Source organism: Castor canadensis, chromosome 1 (genome assembly GCF_047511655.1).
Source record: "Castor canadensis chromosome 1, mCasCan1.hap1v2, whole genome shotgun sequence".
In the NCBI taxonomy this organism is placed as follows: domain Eukaryota; kingdom Metazoa; phylum Chordata; class Mammalia; order Rodentia; family Castoridae; genus Castor; species Castor canadensis.
In genome coordinates this window covers 128,971,119-128,997,933 of record NC_133386.1, presented here as the reverse complement: position 1 = coordinate 128,997,933, position 26,815 = coordinate 128,971,119, and the positions used below count along the sequence as shown (strand labels likewise).

Genomic DNA, 26,815 nt, shown 5'->3' with positions numbered 1-26,815 from the left:
AGTTATATTTTTTAGAAAGGGGGAGAGCTGATGAGGCCCTAAAAGTAGACAACTTTTGGGATAAGGGAAGAGGCAACGCAATAGAGTAAAGGATTTCTAGAGCAGTAGGGCACTGGGTTTCTGGAAGGAGCTGCCACTCAGAGATGAATCGTTGAGATCATTCTGGATTTTGGGCAGGCACTGAAAGTGGTGCTATTCAGAATACTACTGCTGCTTTGAAATAGCCTTATTCTGCCCTTTTACATTTCAGTTTAGTTCTGAGTCAAATTATCTTGGCTTCATTGGATTGATGAGGAACTTGATCCCTGCTCTCATGGCTCCAGCAAGTGGCAGAGTTGAAACTAAACCCAGGTGTTCTGACTCCCAGCTCAAGGATTCCTCTGCCTCCAACACTCTGGATGTCCTGTTCTGAGAAACAAAAGCGCTAAGGATTTCTCCACAGGAATCGGACCTGCTGAGCCCACCTCGGGTCAAGAACCTGCATGGCTCATTGCTGCTGGGAGCTCAGGTATGGAGATCTGATTCACTTGACCTTCACTTGATGGGTGGCATGACCTCATTTTACAGATGTGGAAACTGAGGCTGAGATAGGTTAAGTGACTGCCCAGGGTCACATGAAAAAGAAAAGGCAGGGATGAGACTCAAACTAATGTCTCTGACCCCCCAGCCCCAGCTGTCTCTAGCCAAGAGGTCACCACATTCTTGGAGAGGGAACTGCAGCAGGTTCTGTGCTGTCCCTGGAGCTCTTCTCAGATAGCAAGGTAGACTGAGCTCACCACCAAAGGGCAGAATGAATGGCTTTGTGGAGAAAAGTTGTCAGACCTGCAGAGGCAGCAGGTCTTTGGGAGTGTCCTGCTCAATGGTCCATCTCCTCATGACGAGTTGCTGTCCTGGACCACCTTTCTGCCGACAAAGCTTTGGGACAGCCACCACTGCATCTAATTCCCACAACCACTAAATGGGGCAGGACAAACCGATCACACCCTACCTTCTGTAGCAGGGACACAAAGGTGTGTAGAGGGGTTCATAACTCAGCCAAGACCACAGAAAGAGTTAGTTATGCAGCTGGTACTTGAACAAATGAATGAAGACACATCAAACAAGCCATGGCAGTCCTTCTGAAAGGCCAATCCCATAATGCCACTCTCTGACTTAAGAGCTGTTGACAGCTGCTCACCCACTTTTGTCATCCCAGCCCTGTTCCCACAGGGAAAAGTGCAGTCTCCTCCTCATGTGACTGGAACCCCTCTGGGCTCATCTTCCCCCTCATCCTCGTGAGACTACCTGTGCCTCTGCTTAACCTCTCCAAAGTGCCACAGTGTTTCCTGGCCCTGTGCCTCTGCCCAATTGTCCCTTAGTTCAGAATTCCTCTCTCCTCTGCAAGGCATCATCCTACCAACAGATGCCTTGGGAAGCCATTGTTAGTCAAGAATGGCAGTGGACAATGGTTTAGATGCTAGAGCCAGCTGGCCTGGGCTTCTCTGTCCTGCTTCTCACTGTCTGTGAGATCCTAAGTAAGTTACTGAATGTTCCTGTGACTCAGATCCTTCATCTCTAAAGTGCGGATGCTAGCTAGGCTACCTACCTGTGCAGAAAAGAATTGGGATGCCATCCTGGCTGCTGTGAAAGGCAGTGATAGGGCCCATCCTTGGCTGGCATCTGGGAACCTGGGCTTCAGGAGGGTGACCTGATGCCTCACTGTGCCTAAACTATCTGTGAAGACAGTATGGATGTACTGAGCACCTGCTTCCCTTCTGGGAATCTGGAATTTGGGTACTTGCCACATGACCCAGCCCCCAGTAATACCCCTGGGCACTGGGGCCCTAATGAGCTGCTGGGCTGGCAGCATTTCACACGTTCCACAAGCTGTTGCTGGGGGGTGACAGGCGTCCATCCTGTGTGATTCCACTGAAGGCCGAGTCTGGAATCTTGGGCCTGGTTTAAGCCTAGACTTCACCACACATAAATTTCCTTTACTGATTTTGCTTTGTTCTCTTCACAGTAATAAGTCAGAGCCACGGATATGACTGTGGCATCTCACAAGTCCTGCTAGCAAATCATCAAGCCTGGGGATGGTTCGGGGGATCCTGAATGCAACACTTTTGGGAGAGTTGTGAGTATTGAAGGATATGTATGAAAAACTCAGAACAGCATCCCGATACTCCCAGTAAGGGCTCTGAGTGCTATGATTGTTACTGATGCTCCCAAGCAGAGACAGAACCCTACCTGCCTCTCTGCTTAGGGTGCTCACCCCATTTGGGTACCATCTGTGGTGTCTGTCTTCATTTTACAGGTGTGTTTCTCTCCATAGACCATTGGCGGTGGATTGTGTCTTATGCATGTCTGGGAACCACCGATGACAGGGAAGTCTGCCCATTCCAACTGCTCAGGTGTTGGCCTGGTCCACCAGAATGCACCATGTTTCATCCTGAGAACCTCAGGACTATCCTAGACACCACCAGGTAGCCCCATTCCTGAGGGTGAGCAGGCTCTTCTCCAAATTCAGTCTGACCACACATTGGGCTCCAGGCTCCTACACCAGGCCTGAAATCAGCTGAACTGAAGGAGAGGTTTGGCTGCCTTCTGCTCTGGCCTCTCCTTCATCTGACAGGGGCTGGATGGGTTATTAATCAGACAGTCCCTGTGAAATCAATTAGGTGTCTGATGCACAGCACAAAGAAGTGGATCAGGGGTTGGGGAACCCTGAACACATGGCTCCCAGCAGGATGGATCACAGATGTACCTTTGGGGCATGAAAAATATCTTATCCCAGCTCTGAGGTACAGGTAGGCCCAGGCTCCTCCCTGGGGATCTCAGTTAAACAAGGGGATTGCCAGAAGTACAGTGGGGGCAGAGAATGGAGCAGGTCTACTGAAGCCCTCTCTCTCCTTTCTCCTTCTGCTAGCCTTTCTTTTTCTGCCAGCATGAAATGTATCCCTCCTGGTCATTCCACCAGCTGTTACAGTATTTGTTAAGCTATTTACATTAGACTCTCCACATGGACTCAGCTTGACAATTAGGGAAGTGCCTGTAATTTGTTTCTCTGCCACCAAGGAGGCTCCCCTTCTGGTGGGGACTGGCAAAAGCTGTTGGGGACAACTATCTCAGACATGGCCTGCACTCTTGGGCTTCTAGGACTCTGCTCAGACTGTGCCTTGTGTTTTCCTCTCTCATATCTGGAGGGTTCCTGATTGCTCCTTACCTCTGTCACATGGCACCAGGTCCAATGGGAAGCCTTCCCTTTCCCTGCTCAAGTCTCAGTTAAGCATCTTTATTTATCCATTTTTCTATTACTCATTCATTTCACCTGTGGATTCATTTTTATCAAGCACCCACCATGTTTTGGCAAGCACTGTGTCATATACTGGGGATCCCAAAACAATTAACACACAATGGGTTTCCTTTGCTCACTTCTATGTTGGCACTTGTCCTATTCCTCTCAAATGTCTTACCTGCTAGACACATAGAGGGCATTCAGTCATTTTCAGACATTATCTTAGTGTAATTACTTAGGAGGTAGTGTGGCAGATAAAAAAATGGACACAATTCTTTGACACTTCTATTAAGAAGTGATTGGTTTCCATCCTCCTTGAAACTGGTTGGCTCAAGACTGCTTTGACCAGTAAAATATGGTACAAGTTGACACTATGCCAGTTCCAGGCCAAGCTGTTAGGAGGATCAACAGCTTCTGTCTCAGTGCCTTGAGACTGAGTCACCTAGAATGAAGTACAACTGTCTTGCTAGGAAGACCATGTGGACAGGCCTGGAGACCACACGAGAGGGAGAGGGGCCCCAAACCCAGGTGCCAGGCATGCAAGTGAATCAATCATGGATCCTTCAGACTATTCTAGTTGCTATCTGAGGACCAGCAACTGACCCTAGGCAACACCTCGTGGAGCAGAAGAGCCAGCTGAACCCTTCAGAACTCCCAGCTCACACTGTGAAGTATAATCAGCTGGATGCTTGTTAAGCCACTAAGTTTTGGAGTCATTTGTTAAGCAACAATAGCTAAAACAGGTAGTTATTATTATTATTTTCTTCATTTCAGGTGTGAAAAAGTTTAAGGTCCAGGTCCATAGCTATAAGAGGGTGGAAATTTGAGTGTAGGGTATGTCTGACCCTAAAGTTTGTACTTTGAATAACTCACTCTGGTGGTTGGGCCATCACTTATGCCCTTAATAACAACAGGCCACATTTACTTCTGCAAAGTAGAGAAGGATAGGACCTACCATCTCTTCTTAACTCCTTTGGTGAGCAGGGGCTCAATGAATAGTTTCTGAATGGTTGTTTTTCTTCACAGGGTTCACATGGGAAATGGAGGTATAAGAAAAGATGGGAAATAGCTTTTATGGTGTGACTTCTGAATGCCAGGCACTGTGCCATGTGTTTCTTATATAATATCTCATTTACTTCCTCTCAACCACTTTGGCAGGCATTCTTACCCCAATCAACAATGGTGGAATTGAGGTTCAGGAATGTTGAGGAACTTATAAGTGTTAAAGGCAAGGTAAGGATGAAGGTCCATCTGACTTTAAGGCCCATACTCTCCAAGCTGGTCAGCTTGTGATTCCACCTGTCAGACTTGACACGGATCCTTCTTAAACTGCATCTCATTAGTATGACGCCACCAACGACATGGAGTCAGGATTAAGATCCAGAACTCTAGTGTGTCATCCAGTATATTAGGGGCCTCTCTCAGTTTTAGGCCATCTTTAGGTGTCTCTAGAGTCACAAAGGAATCTTCCTCATACATTTCAGCTGGGATTCTAGAATAAGTAGGGCTTGGCTAGACAAAGAAGTAAGGAAGATGGTAACTGGACAGAGGCCTGTGAGAGTGTCTGCAGAAGCATGAAAGGGTTTGGAATTGAGGGAAATGCTGGTAAGTACATATACATACATACAGTGAATATTAAATGTACATAATATAATAAATCATGTCAGATCGTATAGAATGATGCATGTATATGGTTATATGTATGAAATGGTGTATGTAAATAATATGTAATATAATATGTAAATAAATACCTCCAAGTTAGCAATAGCCCCCCCTTTTGGTGACTTTTTCTTCTTGCTTATTTCATTGGCTAACTGTTCTACAATGAACATCTGTTGCCTGAGTGATAAAGTATAAGGAAAAAAACCAAAATCTCATGCAGTTTGAGCAATGGATGTGGAGAGAGAATCATCAAGGCAGGTGAGCAGTGGGTGATGAGAAGGACAGGAAAACTGGGACCATCTTTCCATCACAAAGCTAACCATTAGGAAAATCTCCCTTGCTTCTCTTCCCTACCTCCCTTCCCCTGGAAAAACCTAGAGACTCTATGTAGGAAGTCCTACTTTGCTCTTAAGTGGGAGAAACGACTTTCAGGCAGAGGGAGCAGTGGCTGTGGTCCACGCAGAGAACCAGCACCATTGATCACTTTCCTGCTTCTTTCAGCCATGTGCCACTCAGTAAGCACACCAGGAATGATGGAGACCTGATTAGCTACCCTGGGTGGGGTGACAGGCAATTATCCCACTCTGTAACTGATGAGGGCAAAGGAGGCATGTGGGGAAAGTCACACGTGATTTTCAAGGACAGCAACAGAAACCATAGTAATTAATAGAGTGGGAGTTGGGGGCTGCTTGGGCCACAGCTCAGAAATTTGCTTTTGGAAAAATGATTCTGCAGGAATGCAATGATACAAAAGGACGCTGGTTTTCCCTTGCTGGACTCTATGAGCTGAATGTGCCGACACTGTAGTGGTGTGTGAGGGAGAGTCAGGCTGGTATACCTTCCAAGCATGGACTAATTTCCCTTCCTCAAGTGTGGTATGACTTTTGTGCTCTTCAAAGATGAGGAATAGGAGTTTAGGAAAATGAAATCTATGTTTCCCATTGCTCTAAGAAATGAAGGAGAAGAGGTTCCATTGTGCTGGCCTGGGGCACTTCACCTTCAGTTCAGAGAAAGCAGACAAAAGGCTATGTCCTCCACAGTCAATATGCTCATCTCGGAGTGGTAGGGATATGAGTAAATCTAAGTTTCCTCTTTATAGCTATCTGAATTTTCTCCAGTGAGTTGTATGACTTTTACAATCATAAAAATTCCATTTTATAAACATACTGGCTAAGCAGAGGGAAGGAAGGGGCTGCAGAATTCAGACTGGCTGAGGTCCCTGAGCTGAGGGAGGAAGGGAGCAACCTGAAGAGGGTGGGTAGGGTATGGAACAGCACTGGACAGGGGGCCAGGCAACCTGGGTTCAAATCCTAGCTGTGTATCAACCATCTGTGTGACTCTGACCTAGCGATGGGCCCACTCTAATTCTCAGCTTCCAGAACTCCCAAATGGGGGTCATGATAATAAAGCCCACCTCAGAATGACATGAGAATTACAAAACCTCACTGAGAGCCCCAACAACCAGCCCTGGTGGATAAACCTTAGACTGTTAGGACTTTGAGTATGGACAGGAAAGGACAAGACAAGGAAGAGGGCGGGGGGACTGGCCTTTCCTGAGCACCACCCCAGGCCAGGCAGCCCTGATGCTGGGGACTGAGGAATCATATAGGCACAGGCGGAGGTGAGGGTTGAGAGCCTGCTCTGCCACATATGTATGCCAGCTTCCTTTGCACCTATCAGCTCTCACTTACTTTTGCAATAGCCCTGCCCAGCCCACACCACTGCCATCAGGTAGACAAAGGGAGGTGAGGCACAGAGGGGACAGGCAACTTCCTCAAAGTCATACCTTTAGTGAGCAGCAGGCTAGTGCTGGACCTCAGGTCTGGTGGATTCCAGAGCTTACATTCCACCACCCTTTCCTCCCGCAGTCAAGAAATTGCATCCCAAGGCTGTGCACCTGACCCCAGCTTCTCAGACCAGGTAGGTGGTGAGGCCACCTACAGACCTCAGCTCCTTAGCTCCCTCTCCCCACAGGGTCACCCGTGCCTTCCTGGCTTCCACTAACCCACCCGGCCCAGGCCAAACCTGGTCTCCAGTGGGATGTTGCTATTGAGCAACCAGTTGTCCTGGGAGTGGGCTGGCTCTGGGGCACTGCCGGCTGGGGGCTCCCCCGAGAGCGAGTGGTCCGTGGGTGCTGGGCTGGGGTTGCTCCTCGGCGTGAAGTTGCCCCTGTTTAGAGAGTTGATGGAGGCTGCATGGTGCTGGGTGGGGGTGTGGACCTGGGACAGTGATGGTGGCGGTGTCCGGAGCCGGGGGTGGTGCTGCAGGCCGCCAGGGTGATCTAGGAAACAAACACAAATGGTCAGCTGGGCAGCAAGCTGGGCCCTGCCCCTTAGCTGGAGGAGTAGCCAGATAGGACTTAACCGGATCACAGAAGGAATGAGATGTGCATTGGGCACTGGCAAATTATACAGGTTAATGCACTCAGTCAATATTCAGTCAACAGATGGGGACATTGAGCACTAAAAATCCTCTTCTCTGCCACCAAGTTTAAATTCTAGTAGGGGAAACAATAAGCAAGATAACAAAATGACTAGCTGCCCATCAGCAACTTTACCTTTTCTCTATTATACTTTTAGGATTTTTTAAAGTTTTTTTGGCAGTACTGGGGTTTGAACTCAGGGGCTCACACTTGCTAGGCAGGAACTCTACTGCTTGAGCCACTCCATCAGCCCTAGGCTTTAGTTTTTATAGTCCCAAGCCAGCAGCCTCAATATCACTTGGGATTGGATTTGAGATGTAGTTCTGGGGTGTGCCCCAGACTTACTAAATCAAGAACCCTGGGGTGAGGCCCCAGGAATCTGACCTCACAAAGCCTCCAGGTGACTGGTGCCCGCTGCAACTCGAGAACCGTGGATTGCATAGGATGGTACATAGGAAATGAATGGAACAAGGCAAATAAATAAAATATATAGTTAGCTGAGTGGATGATAAATCTAAGAGCACAAAGAGCCAAGATGGGGACTATAGCCAAAGTATATGAGGTAGCTGTGAAATTTTAGACCAGGTAGCCTCCAGGAGAAGACAGTTTTGAGTAAAATAAGCCATGCTAGCATCTGGGTGGTAACACCTCCTATGAACCAGGTACCTTCTGTGCCTGTACAGGTGGGAATTCTGCTAATCCTCACAACCCACCACAGAGCAGACACTGCTTTTCTCCCTATTTTACAGATAAGGAGATTGAGTTAATATATTTACTCCTTTCAATTTCCCAGAGCAACAAGTATAATTATCATCAACTTGTAGATGAAAGGCTTAGAGCAGGAAAGTAAAGTGCATAAGGTTCTGAGGCTAAGTAGATGCTATTCATAAAGAAATAAAGCAAATAAAATGTCTGGGGACACCACAGAGGTGGCAAGTCCTGAAAGTACATCCCTCCCTTCCACCTAAGCTACAGTCACTGAAAGTGTCATCTTTCAAAGCTGAATGTATCATGAGTGATGAAGTTATGAAATCAGAATCAAGTCTAGATTCTGCCACTTAATCACTAAACTATGGTCAACTCATTTAGTCTCTTTGAGCCTCAGTTTTCTCATCTGTAAAATGGGAAAAGTGTTTATTAAAGGATGACAGAACTACAATGACATTAAACGAGGCAAGCTATGGGAAAGAAATATTTCTCAGTTTCACAAAGTGTTCTGCTTCATTTGTTCATCATGAGAATTCTGTGGTTTACAGGGGAGACTTAGAATCTGAGAGAAGGGGCTTCAAACCATGGCAGATGTGATATTCCAAAGACTGTCTCTTCCTTGATCAGGAGACAGCATTCTGGAAACCATCAAGCACACCCAAGTGGGACGGATCAGTATCCACACCCATCAGTGTTGCAGATATTTTTTGTGGCGGACACACCACTCTGCGTTTTAGTTGACCTGATCTTTTATGCTGAATAGATAGATAGAAAATCTGGCAGGAAGTTGGGGGAGGGAAGTTAGGAGTTGAAGGGAGAAAGAAATGGAAGTCCATCTGAATGGACCACTTCCTTATCCCAAGCTAGCATCTTCAGGACAAAGCCCATACTTGGCTTGTGAACCCTTTGGAATCCGATGCCCACCTGTCTTCCACCCTTGCCTTTCATCAGCTCCCCACCCCATATACTTTACACTCCAGTCCCACCTCTTTCCTAGAGGCTAAGAGATCCATGAAGCAATTTAAGTGAATGAGACTTTAGTTCCAAACAAGAGAGCCACTGACGATGTGTGATGCTAAAGCTCGGCCAGAAGGGAATGAGAAAGCCCAGAAGCCATTCCCATCTGCCCGGGCAGAGTGTCCCACTCGGGGTGAGACAGCCTGCCAACCTGTACCGCATTTCTGATGGAGGTGAGGATGGGCTGGGTCATTTGTTTTGTCCAGCTGTCCTCAGGTGACACTTTCACGAATGCAGACAGAGCTGGGAGAGAAGCCAGCAGCAGAAGCAGCCTCCAGGGCTGCTTGATTGTCCCTCCTCCGGCTTGGCCCTGCAGGCTGCTGGCTGAAGTCCAGGACACCAAAGCAATGAGAGGCAGTGACTCATCCACGACTGTCAAATGGTTATCAGGAGGCCAGCAGGAAAGACGACCTGGTCCTTGCCCCCACCCCCGTCCTAGGACTCCTTGTGGCATTTTCTTTATTGATATTGATACTGGTTGTCATGTAAGCACTACTATGTATCTTCCACATCCTTAATTTTTCTAATGCTTACACCAAGTCCTGGAGGGCAGTGTGGGTACCATTTTCATTTTATAGATGAGGAAGCTGTGACTTGCAACACTAGTCAGGGTCCTTTATAAATCCAAAGTCTGAATTCATCTTCTAAACCGTAGTACCTGTGCATCGAACATTAACTGTCTTAGTCCATGGGCCAAAGGCATAAAAATACCCTCCGGGAATTGAGTAATGGCTAAAGGCCAGGCCAGGACTAAGCAGAGACACCAAACTCTGCCTTAATTACTGGTTAGAAACCCTGTGAAGATTCCCGATCTGCTGAAATTTCAAGTACAAGATCACTGGTCACAGATCTAAAAGCTAACTTCCAAAAGGAAATTCTCCTGTGGTGACAAGGAATGTTCTGCTTCAAATGCTCTATTTTCTGAAGCTCCGCTCATTTGCCTCCCCATCCAGAAAGCTTTCTTGATCTACCCTCTCCAACATTCTCCTTTCCCCTGGGATGCTGGCAGCAGGTAGCACTTTTCTCACCTCTGTCTGCTCCTCAGATCACACATACTCAAGTCCCCAGCTGGCCTCCTGCAGTGGGTCTGAACGTCCCTATGCACTCTGGGCTAGGTGACCATGAGTCCGACAGTGAGCAGATGCTCAATACAGGCCTACTGAGTGAACAGTCCATGTGAGAGGCCTGGGCCATGTGTCAAGAGGGTAAGGCTCCTGTGTGCAAAATATGAGAGTAGTCCAGCCTGGGTCCTATAGCCCATGGGCCCACAAAGGTCCTTCCTCACTTGCTGGAGCCAGAGCTGTGGATGCTTTGGCCAGGCCCTTCCTCTTCCCTTCCAGTCTGAGACCCTTAGAAGAGGGGTACTTTGTTTCCTAGGTTTCCAAGAGAAAAGTCTGTATTTGGAAGCTCAGCAATGAAGCCTCATTCACAAACCCAGAAAGAAATGAGACCTTTTCAAGGAGCAAATGTTTCTGCCAATCTGTGTGGACTCTTCTTTCTGTTCCTCTGACCAGGAGGGAAGATGGGGGAGAAGCTATCAAGAGGCGTCTTTACCTCCTTCCATTATGCACTTTTGAGGGGATTTCTTAGCCAAGTCACTCACTCAGTACTTACTGAGGGCCTGTTCCATGCCAGGTGTCGTAAGCTGGGCAGTGGAAATGAAAGTGTGAGACAGTGAACAAGCTAGGCATGGCTTGAGAGACCTCTCTTCCAGTTTCTGTTCACTGATGAATGACCTCTAGCAATTCACTTTACCTCCTAGGTCCTTGGTCAGTGCAACTGTGAAAGGGGACACACATCCCTACTTTACTCCTCCTTAGAGGATGATGAAGAGCCTTGCTCAAGTGCTAAGATACAGTGGATTCCTGCTGAGTCCTTGTCCCACTAATTTCCAGGTTTCCAGAGGCAGCACAGAGCTGGGCCTGGTGCACGGTGCATCCTCAGAAAACGTTTACAGGCTGACAAACCAGGGTAACTGCAAATCAGGTAGTTGGACTTCTTGCCTGCACAAACAGGTGCTCCTCTCCTGCCGCCTGTGAGTCAGCACTGGCACGTTTGCAAAGGTCTGCTGGAAATTCCAAGGTTCAGCCTCTTCTCACAGATACAGCAACCACCTGTATCTCCCCATCAAGCCCAAATATGAGGCATTTCACTGTTATTGTGCACATTGTCGCCAGTAAAGGCCACTTGCTTATCTGAATATTGCAAGCCTGATTTTCCAGGAAGGTTTTTTTTTGCTTCCTACAAGTCCTGTATATATTTGCAGTTGCTGGTGCACTGCAACACTTGACATTTTTCATTTTATATGGACAGAAATCCTAAACACCAAAGCCTTCTGGCTATATCTTCCTGAACTGAGATCAGAGATTCTAGAAAGGGACTGGGCTTTGGTGTCAGACAGGGATGAGTTCAAGTTTTGGTTCTGCTCCTTACAAATTGTGTGACCTTAATCAAGTCTGTGGAGTTTCAGTTTTAGTCCCACTTCTAGGGTTGTTATGAGAGTTGGTGAGACAATGTATGGGGAGTTCAGCACAGCGCCTGAAGTATTCTATGAAATGGTAGCTACTGGGGTTTTTTGTTTTGTTTTTTTCCCTCCAGTGGTGGAGGTGGAACTCAGAGCCTCATGGTACTAGGCAAACACTCTACCACTCACATTCCCAGTCCCCAAAATGGTAACTATTAATCCACATTTATGATAAAGGATGTGTTGAATGAATAAATTATAAACCAATAAACATCAGCAATTACAACAGGGCAAAAAACAAAAACAAAAACACAAATATTGAGAGAGAAAGAGCAAGAAAATACCTAAGAAAAGTGTGATTCTTTTTTTGTCACAGCTGATTCCCCTCTGGGCAGCCCACTGACTCCCAGGAGCCTGTTTTTTCAGGAAGGTGTCTGTGGCTTAACATGCAGATCAGGAGGTGATGAGAATGGCAGCCCTGACACACAGAGCAAAGCCAGACACACGGACTCCATGTCGTTGAAGATGAAGGCTTTTTGCTGCATTAGATAAGAGTCTGAAATCCATACCTCTGTGTCCTGGATTCAAGGTGTACGATAACGGGAGCCCTTCACTGGGAGCAGGGACTTGATGGGCTATGAGGATGAGGCCCATTTTTGACAAGAACCCAGTTTTAGGGGTGATGGCTGGTACAGTGGGACAGAGAGCTCAGGAGTCTCACAGACCTATCTTCAGCCTTGGCTGTGCCTCCTGGGGCGAGTCACTTAACTTCTCTGAGCCCATTAGTAATGGAAATAAAAGAAAGAGAACAGAGTCTCATAGACTGAATTCACACAGATTCAGAAATTAAAAAAAAAAAAAACATGACCCTGGACTTTGAAGCACTCTCTGTCCTCAGGGTGAATTCAAGTATGATATAGTTGATATGTTTTAAGAACTTTTATAAATGCCACAATGTACCTCCCAACCAGCACAACAATAAAACAAAATCCTATGTCAGTATGTATCATCATAGACATCAGTAAACAGTTACTGAGGACTTACTATGTGCTTTATTTATTTAATCCTTTTCACATACATAGGGTGCCATTATTACTCTTTATCATGTAGATGGTGGCACTGTGGTACAAAAGGCAAAATAATTTCCCCATGATTATAAAACCATCAAGTGATGGAGCCAGAATTGGAACTCAGGCAGCCTGGCTCTGAGCCCACAGTGTGAAGCACTCTGCTTTGTGTCCATCGAGTGAGTCAGTGCGGGCTGAGCGCTCACATCAATGCCTGTCACACAGCAAACACCTTACAAGTGCTGGCTGCTGTCATCCTTGTTAGCTTACATTCCAGACCCTCTGGAGCACCCTGGGGCACAAAGGGCTGCTGCCTGAATGGCCTTGGGATCAGACAAGGTTTCATAAGAAATGACCCATGACCTTTGTCTGTAGGGAGCTCCAGGACAGAGGACGATGCATGTGCAAGGTTCAGAAGTCTGAGCTTCTATAAATAATGGGTGGGTGTGAGGGACAGTGACCAGGGCTGGGATAGAGACACTGGGGGAGGCCTGGGTGGTGGCTGCCTGGAAGTGCCAGGCCAAAGAACATGGCCTTGCTTTATTGCAGAGTGAGAGGGGGTCCCTTGATCACATTATAGGACTGAGGGAGATAGAGTCCTGGAGGCCATATGGAGGATGAGCGGGGGTAGGAGGGGCACCAGCATGCCCTAGACCCATTCCAGGCCTGGCAGATAGAATTGGGGGGTGTGGGGGGAGAGGGGGAGCGGGGGAGGGGGTACTGGGTGTGTGGGGGGTGACATTCCACTGTTTTTACCAGATCATACTCATGAGAAAAAGGCACAACTTTTCAGAGCTTTGGCTTAGGCAGAAGGCTCAAATGTGTCAAAACCCTGTGATGGAAGGCTAGAAACAGGTTCCAAGAAAGGGTGCCAGGCTGGGTGCCCACACACACACAACTGTTCCAAACGCAGACAGGTGCCCGAAGCTCTCCTTGTTATGGAGTTTATGATGACCCCAGCATGCACTACAGTCATTAATTGGGCCCTAAAGATGGTCGGATATGAAAGACAATGGTATTTAATTCTCATAAAACACAAACTCCAGCTGCCTGAGAATGCCAACAGAAAGAGTTATTTGGCTTCCATTAAAAAGCCATCGACAACCACTGACTCGAGGTGGTGATGTAGTGGTGCTCAGAGCTTAGCTAATGAACCTTGGCCTACAAGACCAATTTAGAGAGGCCAGAGAGTTCTCTGTCACTGCAGTCGGCAGCCGCTATCTGACGGCCTGACTTCTAATCTTAGTTCTACCTCCTTCAAGCTGTATAGTCGCAGACCATTTATTTAACCTCTCTGAGTTTCAGTTTCTTCATCTGTCAAATGGATATGCCAGCACCTTGCAAACTGTAAAGTCCCATCAAGGGTTTAGAGACAGTTATTGATAGCATTATGACCTTACACTAGAGTGAATTCAAGTCCAAAATGGAAACCCCGGCACGAGCGTGAGGCCAGGGGGTTAAAATCTGCATGGTGTGTTCTCTGCTCATTCATTTCCCCCATGAATAAAATGCTTTTTGTGCCCTTTCACAGATTTTCTTTCCAGATTCTCTCTCTCTCTCTCGCTCTTTCTCTGTTTCTCTCTGTCTCCCTATTCCAGTGCTGGAATTTGATCTCAGGACTTTACACTTCCTAGTTTGACACGCTACCACTCGAGCCACACTTCCAGCCTCTTTTCTTTAGTTGGTTTTTGACTAGGGTCTCGCATTCATGCCTGCGCTAGCTTGGACCTTCTTATGTCTGTCTCCCTCATAGCTGGGATGACAGGTACGAGCCTCCACACACAGTTTGTTGGTTGAGATGGATGTCTTGTTAACTTTTTGCCTAGGCTGGCCTCAAACTTCAATTCTCTCAAACTCCATTTACCAGGTAGCTGGGATGACAAGAGTGCACCCCCACACCTGGCCTCACTGATGTCCTTCTAATGGCCAGTGCTGAGGGCTTCTCCAGGGTACTTGGTCTGAAACTCCAGACAGACTCACAGAGAAGGACAGATCCATGGAGGCCAGGACAGCATGCTGTTGACCCTGATGCCGCTCTCCCAGCTTTCTTGCTGGGGAGTAACACAGAGCACCTTAAGGTCACAGTATGGATATTCTTATTTTCTCATTCACTTATGTCAGATCAAACACTCAAACTATTAAAGTACTTTGCATTGTAGAGACTGTGAGGACACAGCATGCAAATGTCTCATTGTTTGATGCCATGGTTCTCAGACAGGGGTGTCTGGAAATGTGGAAGTGGGTGTTTTCTGGATATCACAATGGCTGGAAAGCTCATCTGGCTTCTGGCAGGAGGTGGCAGGGAAGTCAGCACACACATTGGAGGTTCTGGCCATCCCAAGAGTATGCAGCCCAGGAGCAAGGGAGGGGAAACAGCTACTTCAAGACTCTCTACCACTCTCCTTAGTTCTAAATCATTCTCTGCCATTGTCTGAGCCCTGAGGACTCCGTCGCCTGTGTCCCCTGACTTCTAATGGGTTTGGTTAATTGTGAGTGAAACACAACACAGAAAGGCAGAACAAAGACTGGGGGAGCCTCTCAACCTAGGCCAGCGCATCCTACCAGCTCCCATCTCAGGCAGTAATCGCACCCTTCAGGCTGCAAAGCATGCAGAGAGGGTCTGGACCGCTTCTGAGAAGAGCAAGGTCAGGAATGGGGGAAGTAGAGGCAGGATGAAGTGTGTCCAGGGGAGGGAGAGGACATCTGTAAAGGGGCTGGCATGGGCACAGGTCGCTCCATACAGCGACAGGATGGCATGGGGCCTTGAACAACTGGAGCAGAGATTTCTGTGTCTCCAGCCACAGAGAAAAGCAGCTGGAGTCCAGCCTCAAGAGCCTGGAGCCAGAGGGCAGCTATGAGCGTTCAGAGGGCTCACCCCGACTTCCAGTCTTTCAAAGCCAACAGTCCTGAGAGTGAGCCAGAAGCTCAGGCTCAGTTGCAAATGCCAGGAGGGATGAGGGTTTGGTGGGAGGAACCTACCTCCAAGCAGACAACTGAGGGAAGAGCAGGGTTTGGGGTTTGTCAGAGAGAGGCACAGACAGCATTGCTCTCTATTCAAAAGCTCGCAGTAATTCAGGTAAACAAAGCCATGGGCATCAAAGCCTATCTTTTCTATCTATGCAGTGTGCTGCATAAATGGAGTGTCTGGGCCCCCCTTCGACTCCACAAGTGTAACTATCTCCTGCCATATATTCACTCAGACTTGATTCTTATGCTGTGTGACCTTGGGTAAGGTGCTTAACCTATCTGAGTTCCAGTTTCCTCAGGTGACAAATAGGAAAAGGAGGTGGTGGAAATCTTCCCTCAATTCTAGAATCTAAGACTATCGTTCATGGTAGATGAACATCTGCTTGCAAAAGATGTGCACAGCAAGCTATGTGTTGGATGGTGTTTTGTGACTTGGCACTAAATGAAGCAAAGGGACAAAGAGGCAGAATGCAAGGGCCTCCTTCCCGCCCCGCTTTCCTGCTTTCATTCCTTCTACCAGCTTTTCTCTCTGGAGGCCTTGTACCCGATGCTGGAGACACAGGGGTGGGTGAGACAGAGTTCCTGTTATAAAATTGGAACAGACTTGTTGGAAAAGGCCAGCTGCAGCTGGGGGGATCTGTTCTTGGTACAAGCTCTCCCCCGACTTAAAGCTGTGTCTACCTTGAGGCAGAATTTGTCCTGGGAAAGCTTTCTGGCTGTCAAGTGTGTTTTTCTTTCTTCCACTGTCACCTTCTTAGCCTTTTCAAAAATGGTCTGACCCAGAAACAGTGAGGTCAAGCCCCAAATCAACAAGGAGCCATAGTTGATAGGAGAGACAGCAGTGTGTGTGCGTGTGTGTTTGTGCACGTGTGTGTGTGCATGCAAGAGTATGCATGGGAGCGAGGGAGCAGCTCAGCAGGAGTCAGAGGTGTGCCTCAGCAGACAGAAGCTAGTGGAAATTCAGGCAGGCTGCGTTGACAAAGGTAAAGCTGGAATGACAACCCATCTTGTCCCTGACCTTCACACCCTAGCACTCTAAGTTGACATAGACAGCTGAACAGCAGGCCTTGTTGTCCCCTACCTCCCCTAACGCTCCTGATCTCAGCATCCCCAGCAGCTGCCAGAACTACCACTCCCTCAATAAAAACAGCTGGCTGTGGATCGCCCTGGACCCCTCCCTCCCAACTTTACAAGGCCTACCAAGTCCTCTAGCTCTACCCACTGAACATGCTGGATCCTCCCCACCTCAGCTCAGGTTGTCAGCGGTGGGCAAGCAAGGTCAGGGTCTCAACCAACATCAGTGTCCCAGCCTGCAGGCTCATCCCTTCTAATTCACTGGCCATCTCTCAACTGCAATGAGTGCCCTACAGGACACCGATCATGTCACTCCCCTGCTAATGCCCTTGGTGGATAGGATCCCTTACTACCTGGTCTGAACTCCACCAGCTGGAGCGTAGTACCATGCTCTCCAGCTCCCTCTGTAAAAGGAGCCAAGGTTAATGGGTTAATTACAGACCAATCATTGCTTGGCTCATTCATGGCCATGGCTTTGCACATGCTGTTCTTCTGCATGGGAGGATTTCTTCACTCCTTTGCCTAGTTAACAGAGATTAGAAGTTGCTGCCTCCAGGAAGTCTTCTCTGATTCCCCTCCCTGGTCCCCATTCGGGTTAATGGCTCTTCCTCTGGGTTCTTCCATTCTCCCATGACTCACTCTGATTTACTGCCATTTGCTTACATCTCTGGCCCCTTTGCCAGTCTGCATACTCCAGGGCAGAGGTCTTATCTCAGTATGTCACAGCCCATGGGGCTAGAAGAAGATGACTTCTCTCTCTGGAGTCCTCAGCAGGCTCCTGCCCATGGGCTGCTTCATGCAGCTGCTGCTGCCGACTCCCAAGGGCGCGGTAAGATTTGGACACCCTGACCCTTCCCTTTAAACTTGACCAGCATCCTCCAAAATGCACAGTGAAGAGAGCTGATAACCAAGGTGGCCCAAACTCTTTGCTTTCACCAGCAGTTGGGTGGCATGAGAAGGAAAGAAAGTCAGTGATTCTTAGTGCTCCTGCAGGGAAAGCTTACTTTGTTGAAACAGACCCCAGGGCTGAAGGTCAGGCCAGTTCATCAAAGTTAGTTTCCTAATTCAGCTCCCCATCCCGCAAGGCAGGGCCCTCCACAGGGCTCCCTATCACCACAGAGAGCTGAATTAGCATCCGTCATGCCCCCATCCCAACCTCCACGGAATATCCCAGTGGTAATTCGGAAGAAATGCTTTCCCCAAGGGAAAGTGATAGAAGGCTTAAAGGTAGCAGAATTGCATGGTGCATAAGTGCCATGACTCAGGCTCAGGCTGTCTTAGGTTCAAATCTCACCTCCCCTACTACACATCACAAACCTTTTCTGGGCCCATTTGATGCTGTGAACTCCATTCAGACAGTACAGTAGCCCAGGAAATGAGAGCTGAGTCAGACAGAACTGAGTGTGGAGGCTGGTTTCACCCCTAACAGCTCGATGGCTTTGAGTGACTTCTGAAAACCTTGATTTCTTCATCTATAAGATGGGGATAATGGCACCATCTACTTCAGAGTGCTGTGGTCAGGATGTGGAGAGACAGTGCCAATGGAGACCTAGCATAGTGACAGGCAAACAGATCAGCTGAGGATCTCTCACTGTGAACTCACTCGTTACGTCCCCCACAGGCTGAGGGGTCCCTGGGGTCAGAGATCTTGTCTGTCTTCACCCAGTATTAGGTCTGTCCTGTACCTGCAGTTGTCTTCCCTGTAGAGGCTAGTGAGCTGTCTAGAAATGTTTGTTGAATGAAACTAAATTAAGAACTTGTCCCCTTCGAGGTTTCCAGGTCTGAGCATGGAAGGCTGTCAGGGAGACAGAGAATGAAATCATATTGATACATGACTTTGGAAGGCTTTCTCATTTCATCTTCAGGGCAGCATCAGTCTTTAGAGCTCCATTTTGCAGATGAGGAAGCTAAGCCTTAGAAACCTGCTGGTGTCTTGGTTTATGAAGTTCTTCAATTTTTTTTTCAGCAATTAGATATCTTACACCCTAGCATTTGGGGTAACTTTATTAAAATGTGCTGTCTTGATTCAAAAAACCAAATAATCAACAAAACAAGAATCCTGTGCATCATCACACTGCTAGAAAATGATAAAAGCCAAAAACCCAACATGGATCTCTCTGATAGCACTTTGTGCTCTGATGCCTGCTGGATGCAGAAGGAAGAGGAGGAAGAGAAGGAAGAGGGTGAGGAGGAGGAAAAGGAGAAGGAGGAGGAGGAAGGGAAGGAAGAGAAGGGGGAGGAGGAGAAGGAAGAGGGAAAGAAGAAAGAAAGAAAAAGAAGAAGAAGGAGGAGGAGGAAGAGGAAGAGGAAGAGGAAGAGGAAGAGGAAGAAGAAGAAGAAGAAGAAGAAGAAGAAGAAGAAGAAGAAGAAGAAGAAGAAGAAGCAGCATTTTTGCAGCATTAAGCTATATGCAGCAAAGGGTTCCTTAAATCCCAAACCACTCATGTACTTTCATGATGACTGGACAATAACTATATCAATCGTTACATGAATAAGATGTTTGGGAGACAACAAAACAGTTTCAATGTTTGATAACACCACCACCACAACCCTAAGAAGTAGACATTATTACCTTTGCTTTATGAATGAGGAAACTGAGGCACTGCATGGCTCTGTGGCTTGCCCAGGTAGCAAAGCCCATAATCAGAGAGTCCAGCCCAGGATTCAGTACTTCCCAATAGTTGCAGAAGCCACATGCCAACCCCACCAACCACAGGCAAAGAGTGCCATCCCACCCCAGCAAGCCCAAAGGCAGCACGGCGGCTCCTGCTCACATGATTGTCACCTTCCTCAGACCCTAAAGGCCTCACTTGGGAGAAAAGTCAGAAAGCATTCAGCTAATTACACAGGCCAGAGAGGTGCCTTTCATCATTTATGACATAACTACAGGTAGTTTTTATTTACTTATTTATTTTAAATACAGTCTCAGGCAATCTTAGGCAGGCAGTCCATCCATCCATGCACACAAACAGATAACGGGAATTTCTTCTTCTTACAGTCCTTTGCAAAGTGCCTAACTCTGTCCCCAGGCCACAGAGATGTAATACTTATACCAACAACTGCCTCAATGTATTGAAGACTGGACTGCCGGTTACTCTGCAAAGCATCTTCAAACCCCTTTCCCACATCATTTTCCCAACAATCCTCTGAGGCAGGTGTAAGAGGAACCAGGACCATGTGCTAAGGGGAGGGTCTGGGTTTGAATCCTGAGTCTGCCACTTCCTTGTTGGTGTGGCCTCACATGAGCTAGTTAGTTCTTCTTGTGCCCATCCTCCTGATATGGAATACAGAGGCGTTAGTCACAGAGTGGGAGGGAGCAGTCATGGAAAGTGCAAAGAACATGCACGGCCCATAACAAGTGCCCACTAAATGTTATCTACTCCCATCTTTTTTTACAGAGGAGGAAACTCAGACCCAGAAAGAGAATGCGCTCAAGCTGCTATGGCTCCCTCCCCTTCCCTCTTCCCCTCCCCTCCCCTTTCTCTCTCTCTCTTTCGGACAGTACTGGGTATTAAACTCAGGGCCTCACATTTGGTAGGCAGGGGCTCTACAACTGGGCAGATGTTCTACTTCTCTAGTCCTTTTGCTTTTTCAGTTTGTTTTCCAGATACAGTCTTGCACTTTTGCCCAGGCCGGCCTCAGAGCAGGATCCTCGTACCTCTGCCTCCTGAGTAGCTGGGATTACAAGTATGCACCACCATACCTGGCTATGGCATACTTTTCACTCTTTTCCTGCTGCTTACTTCACCTGGCATGCACGAGGAGCTCCATAGACTGGTATTACTAGTACTCATATTTGAGAATGATCTCTTAAGAGCTGCACTCCTGGTCAGTGCCCTCCCAGGGCTACTGACACCCAGCTTCTGTCCTTCTCTCATGATGGCATCATGACTGCTTACAGAGCAAGCCCCCACAGCAAGGGTACAGACGGCACTAACATTTCAATACAAAAAAGTGTACATTCTATGGGCGCCACCTGAATTCATTCCCCAAGTTAATTCTTTTCTCTCAGCTGTGGAGTATTTTACTTTTCCAATTTCAGAATCTACTTATGTTAAAAACAGAAGAGAAAGAAATCCAATCAACCCAGCTCAGGTTTGCGAAACAAATAATGCAGCCAGGACAGAACCTTGATCAAACAGATATATTCAAAACCACAGTGATCATGGTTTTGCTGAGTTTATACAGCCCAGGGCGTCCTAAGGAAAACGCCTCTTCACAATGTAGGATACAGAGGTGCCTGACATTGCTGAAGATGGGTGGCTCTCAGGCCAGCGTCTATGTGGATCAGAAGCAAATCTGGATTTGGAGGCAGGTCACCCAGGAATTCCATCTACGTCTGAATGTCATATTACACACTGCTTAAGTACTTTTTTTTTAAGTAATGAAATGGGAGAAGTAAGCTTTTATCTTGCTGTTTTCTGAAAGAAATAAACTAGAAAGGCCCATGTGCCCCAGTGCCTGGAGAGGACAAGCACCTCAGTATCCAGTTAACACGGGTTTGAATCTTGGCTCTGCTACTCAGTGCCGGTGTGACGTGGACAAGGCACTTAACCTCTCTGAACACCTACAAAATGGAGACCACCACTCAGAGACTGAAGATGTAATGAGAAAACAGCTTTTCCTAGCAGACAGGGAGCCTGTACTCCCAATGCCTAGCGTGACTTACACTTGATTTTAAGTCTAATACCTATGTTTATTGGCTGTGCGGACACTTCTAAAATCCATTGTTTATGGGGTATTGCATAGGCCGGGGATTATGCAAAGGTCTTAATACACATGAACTTATTCCATCCTAAACACTGCCCTGTGAAGCGTGCAGTATACCTTTCCAGCTTTGAGATAACCATGCCTCTTCGAAGTTAGGAGACTTGTTCACAAAACAGTCAGTAAGAGGGAGGCGCCTGTGGACTGCTGAGAACACAGGGCAGATCTGGATTTACACCTGGTCCTGCCCCCTCCCTTCCATGGCACTGGCCAAACATTGCCCAGCAGAGAGCAGATTCTTGAGGAAATTTCCCCCTTCCTTCTCCTTTGGACCTCATGCTCTGGGATTCCCTGGGGCAGTCAGGGTAAAACTACAGAGAGGCTTACCCCTTGTTTCCAACCAAAACCAGATGAACGTATACCATGAGCTTGCTGTGGTCAGTCACTGAGCAAAGACACATCCATCCTTGCCGTGGTGTCCCAGGTTTCTGCACTAGCTGAAGGGAAGGAAAAGGAGAAATCTGGCCTTCCTGAGACACTTTTGTGGGGAGGACGTGCCCAGCAGGGCTCCCAGCCTGCATACAATCTACCCCCTGTCCTAGGGTGGTAGACAGTAGGCCTGGCTGTAGCCCCTGCCCTTGTGGACATGTAGCCTAGTCCCCCCATGTCTCTGGACCTGAGTTCTTCTTGGGTAAATGGCTCAGGAAATAGTTCTGTCCATTGTTTCCAGACACTTCACTCCTATCAATTTCACGCCTCACCTCCACTACCCTATGGCTTAAATATTTTGTTTTGCTATATTAATTGTTTTCACATTTTAAAATGAAGCACATATAAAGCTGATGATCAGAGTTGCAGAGAAGAGAACTCAATGAATGGAGCCCTAGCATTTGATCTACTGCCAACAAAAAAATAGGCTCTGTGTTTACTAAATGAAGGAGTAGCGTGAATAAGTAAAAGAAGCAATGCTTGATCCTAAGCAGAAGAGTGCTGGCTGGTGAGAAAATATGGAGTCAGAAAGATCTGGATCTAAATTCCAGCTCTACTGTGCAAGCTCTTTGATCTTGGTAGGTCCATTATATACTATGGAGACTCAACTGTAAAACAAAGAATATTAGACTTATCATGCAGATTGTTGTAAGTTATTATAGAAGAATAACAAAAAATCATAAGGATAAGAAAAATAAGAGGACCCACCTGACTTCAAAGTATACTACAAAGCCATAGTAACAAAAACAGCATGGAATTGGCACAAAATCAGACTTGAGACCAATGGAATATAATAGAAGGTCCAGAAAAAAACCCCACAAAGCTACAACCACCTGATTCTCAACAAAAGTGCCAAAAACATATGCTGGGAAAACTGGATATCCATATGTAGAAGACTGAACCTAGGTCCCTATCTCTAACTCTGTACAAAAATCAATTCAAAATGGATCAAAGACCTTAATGTAAGATATGAAACTTTGAAACTGCTAAAGGAAAACAGTGAAAACACTGCAAGATATGGGCATGGACAATGACTTTCTAAGTAGGACTCCAAAAGCTCAGGAAATAAGAACAAGAATAGACAAATAGAGTTGCATCAAATTAAAAAGTTTTTGGGACTGGAAGTATGGCTCAAATGGTAGAGCACATGCCTAGAAAGTGCAAAGTCCTGAGTTCAAGTCCCAGTACACAAACACACACACACACACACACACACACACACACAGAGTTCTGCACAGCAAAGGAAATAATTTCCAGAGTAAAGAGACGGCCTATAAAATGGGAAAAAACCTTTGCAAGCTATTCATCTGACAAGGGATTGACATTCAGAATATATAAAGAACTCAAAATATTAAAAACTAAAAGAACAAGTAATGCTATTAGTAAATGGGCAAATGGATAGAATAGGCAGTTCTCAGAAGAAATACAAATGGCCACAAAATATGTATTTTTAAAAAGTACTCAACATCTTTAGTCACAGACATACAAATTAAAAAGACACTGAGGTTCCATCACACTTCGGACAGAATGAGTACCATCAAGAAGACAAGCAACAACAAAAGCTGGTGAGGATTTGGGGGTGTCAGGATCCTCAAACACTGATTTGAAGGCCCCTTGAGGTTACTCCATTCCTCACTCGCACCCAGTCCCATGCTTGCCATGTAGTAGGTTCAAATGCTAGGTGAATGAGTGAACAGGAAGGACTTTCTCAGATGTCACCAACATGAAAGCAAATGTCACAAACATCCCTCCACTACTATGAAGTATGACCATCTCTACCACATAAGAAAAAGGTCCTGGAATGATCTGTGAATACCTAACGAGGAGGGAATGTGACTTCTAGGCGGAGCAGGCGTGATCTGCATAGATACGGAGGCAGCGGAGCTGTGTGGCGCTGAGGCAGGGCAGTGGGTCACAGCAGTACAGTTTGTGCCTTTGTTCACGGCATTACTCATGGGCACTGTTATTAGTCACACTTACTCACATTGATTCTTTTCGCTCCCTGAGGACAAACTACCTCATCCTTCCTTAATCTAACGACTGAAATTAGGGGAACGTGCCATCTGAAACATGTTAGGCATCACCCCAGAAAGGAAGACATCAAACAGGTATTACCAAAAGGCTTTTAATGTCCCCATTCTCTCAACTGGCCATGCAAATCAGGCAGGTGCATTCCAAATGGGGAAAATGCACTTGAGGTGGTGGCTGTTCTTGTGACCTTTCCTTGGGTCAGGTCACCAGGGAACATCTTCTGGTGCTGGCCACTCTGTTTTCTGGGGCCGATGCTGAGGCCCAATGTGCTATGCTCAGGACTTGACATTTGTGTCCTCTGATGCATGTTACAGCACAGTGATGTTTTAACGCCGTGATCTTCATCTCAAATATGAGAAAACTGGGGGATCACAGAAGTGATGGGATTTGAACACAGGACTAACTTGATCCTGCGGGCACAGGCTCTTTCTCCCTCTCCCCATTGCTCCCTTTGACACTATATGTTAAAGGGACTCGGTAGAGCTGGGAACAGCCAGTCCTGGGAAGACTGGCGTTACACAATGTGTTGGGTCCCACCTACAACCTGGCATTACTGAGGCCTAGGGAGGAATGTATGTGGGTACGTAGATCTGAGGTCTGGGCAGGAAAGGCCATAGCACAGCAACCACGTCTAAATGCAAGTGGACTATGCCCAAAGGAACTTCAGAAATACATCTCTGTTTCTCCCTTTCTAGAACTCCAATGTGACATTTAGGACTATTTCTAAATGTCAGAGCTTCCGCGAAGATAGTCTGCCTGCCCCCTTCACACACACTTGAGGTCTGAGCTATAATTACAGACATTTCCTCCCTGACCTCCCTACTTTCCGTGTCTGAGCCCATCTGGGCAGGGCTGTACCCAGCATCCCCAGCACCTCCAGGCTTTGCAGGACCCCAGGGAGTCCTGCTGTCCCAGCCGACTGACTGATGGGGAAGGCTGGAAATTGAAGGCATAAGACCAAGGCAAGGAGGGATGTCTCTGCCCTGGGGAGCCTGGTGTGGGGCAACAGCTCAGGGCAGTTCTTGTCCTGGGCCCATTATTAGACTGATATCACACATGGCCTCTTTCACGATGATCTCAGACTTCTGAGGATCATGAGAGCTGCCCCAGGGCCCTCAAACTCGCAGACCCTCTGACCTCAGGGTACAAAGTCAAGTCAACTAACTTTCACTGGTTCCTACTACAATACAGGTCAGGCCCAGAATGAGGGAGACAGTGCCATGGCTGTGTCTCTGCCATGAAGGCACTGAGCCTCCTCAGCAAGACAGACTTGAGGACAAGGAACCTTAACCAGACACAGCATGGGAATCACTGGTACCAGGATGTGTATCCAGGGTGATGTGGCTGAAGGGACTGACGTGCACTGGCAAAATTGGAAGAGAGCATCTAAGAGAGGGTGATAAAGATCTACCAGATGCCAACTTGCAGGAGGCACGCCACAGAACATTTCTATTCAAGGTCTCAGAGGCGACCTCTGGAGGCCTTGAAGGGTGGGCAGAACTGAGAGGGACAGTACATAAAATATGCAGGCACAGCGTGAACAGCGACTGTGGTCTGTACCATTCAAAAGACAATTAATTAAGCCTTGCCCTCGTGATGTCTTTATGATGACAACTCTTGTTACTTAACTCTTCCTGTGCTTTGCCCAGTGTCTCCAACTAGGCCAACATGTCTAAACACTTCTTTAAATCTGTTTCTCGGGGAGAGGGAGGGGACGGAGTGGGTGGTAAGGGAGGGGGTGGGGGCAGGGGGGAGAAATGAACCAAGCCTTGTATGCACATATGAATAATAAAAGAAAAATGAAAAAAAAAATCTGTTTCTCTCCATGGTCCAGTGCTCTGCATACAACGAAAGCTGCCTCAACCATTATTAGCAAAATGAGGACCATGCTCCTACACTGGAGAAGAACACGACTGGACTGTCCAAAGAGTAAATGCCATTTCTGCATATCTCATCCAAAGGCAGGTCTCAACATCAAAAAGAAAGTCCTTTGCGTGGCGACACACAGTCTAGAAGTAAATGCCTGTAACAGTGTGCAAGTCCTGGACCCATGTGTCAAATGTGTGATTACACTTCAGCAGGAACCTAGCCCCAAAGGCCTAGGGCCTGTGAGATAGGAAAGTGAGTTATACAAAATGTTCCTCACCTCCAAAATACAGTTGGGCCAGGGAGGATCCTAGGAGATAGACAGGTCTCAGAGCTGACATGAGAGCTGGGCAATGTGTGCAGAAGGCAGAGTAGAATGCGCCCCACATCCAGCTGGCACTCAGGACATCCTAAGTATGAACACCATTTCCTCAAACCAGAGGGACAGCTTAGTCAAACACTCCTCTCTCAGACTTTTATGTTCTTGGAGCACCTATTATCTGCCAGGTATTGAATGAAGCACAGAGGATACAGTGATAAATAACAGTTGGTCCCTGCTCTCCAATGAGTGGCAGAGCGATAACCAATTAAAACCCCATGTGTGCCACACAGCATATGGTCAGAGCCAGCTTTGTAGGTGTGTGACTTCTTCAATATCCCAGGGCTCTAAGTCCAGAGTGCTTCATTCTTGGTTTGATATTACCATCTTGAAATTCTTAATGAGTTTTGAACAAGGGTGCTAGCATTTTCATCTTGAATGAGGACCCATAAATAACGTTGCCAGTCCTAGATAAGGTCAAAGAGCTTTGCCACCCAGCTTCCATCCTGCCCTTTCCCAAGGTGGCCTAAGGAAGTGACCTCCACTGGGTGGTGACAATTCCATAACCTGGGCCAGTGAATGTTCAGGAATGAACATGTGACCCAGTTTGGGCCAATGAAATCCCATGGTGGTTTTCTAGGGAAAGTCCTCTTTGTTTTTGATACTGAGCAATTGAAAGCCAGTCTCTCTTGACCACTGAGTGAATGAAGGGTCCACACTGCTCCCAACAGCCAGCCCGCATATGGCA

General features: G+C 47.2%; 1 protein-coding gene across 19 annotated transcripts in view; it reads right to left on the bottom strand.

Moving 5' to 3' along the window:
• The window catches only part of Tenm4 (teneurin transmembrane protein 4), a 2,881,475-nt gene that overhangs the window by 224,163 nt on the left and 2,630,497 nt on the right, over positions 1-26,815 (bottom strand). For all 19 annotated transcript variants that reach the window (XM_074081868.1, XM_074081866.1, XM_074081845.1 and 16 more), the window contains one exon: positions 6,962-7,217. In XM_074081868.1, coding sequence (XP_073937969.1) covers positions 6,962-7,217 — 256 coding nt within the window. The remainder of the gene's footprint in view (positions 1-6,961; positions 7,218-26,815) is intronic.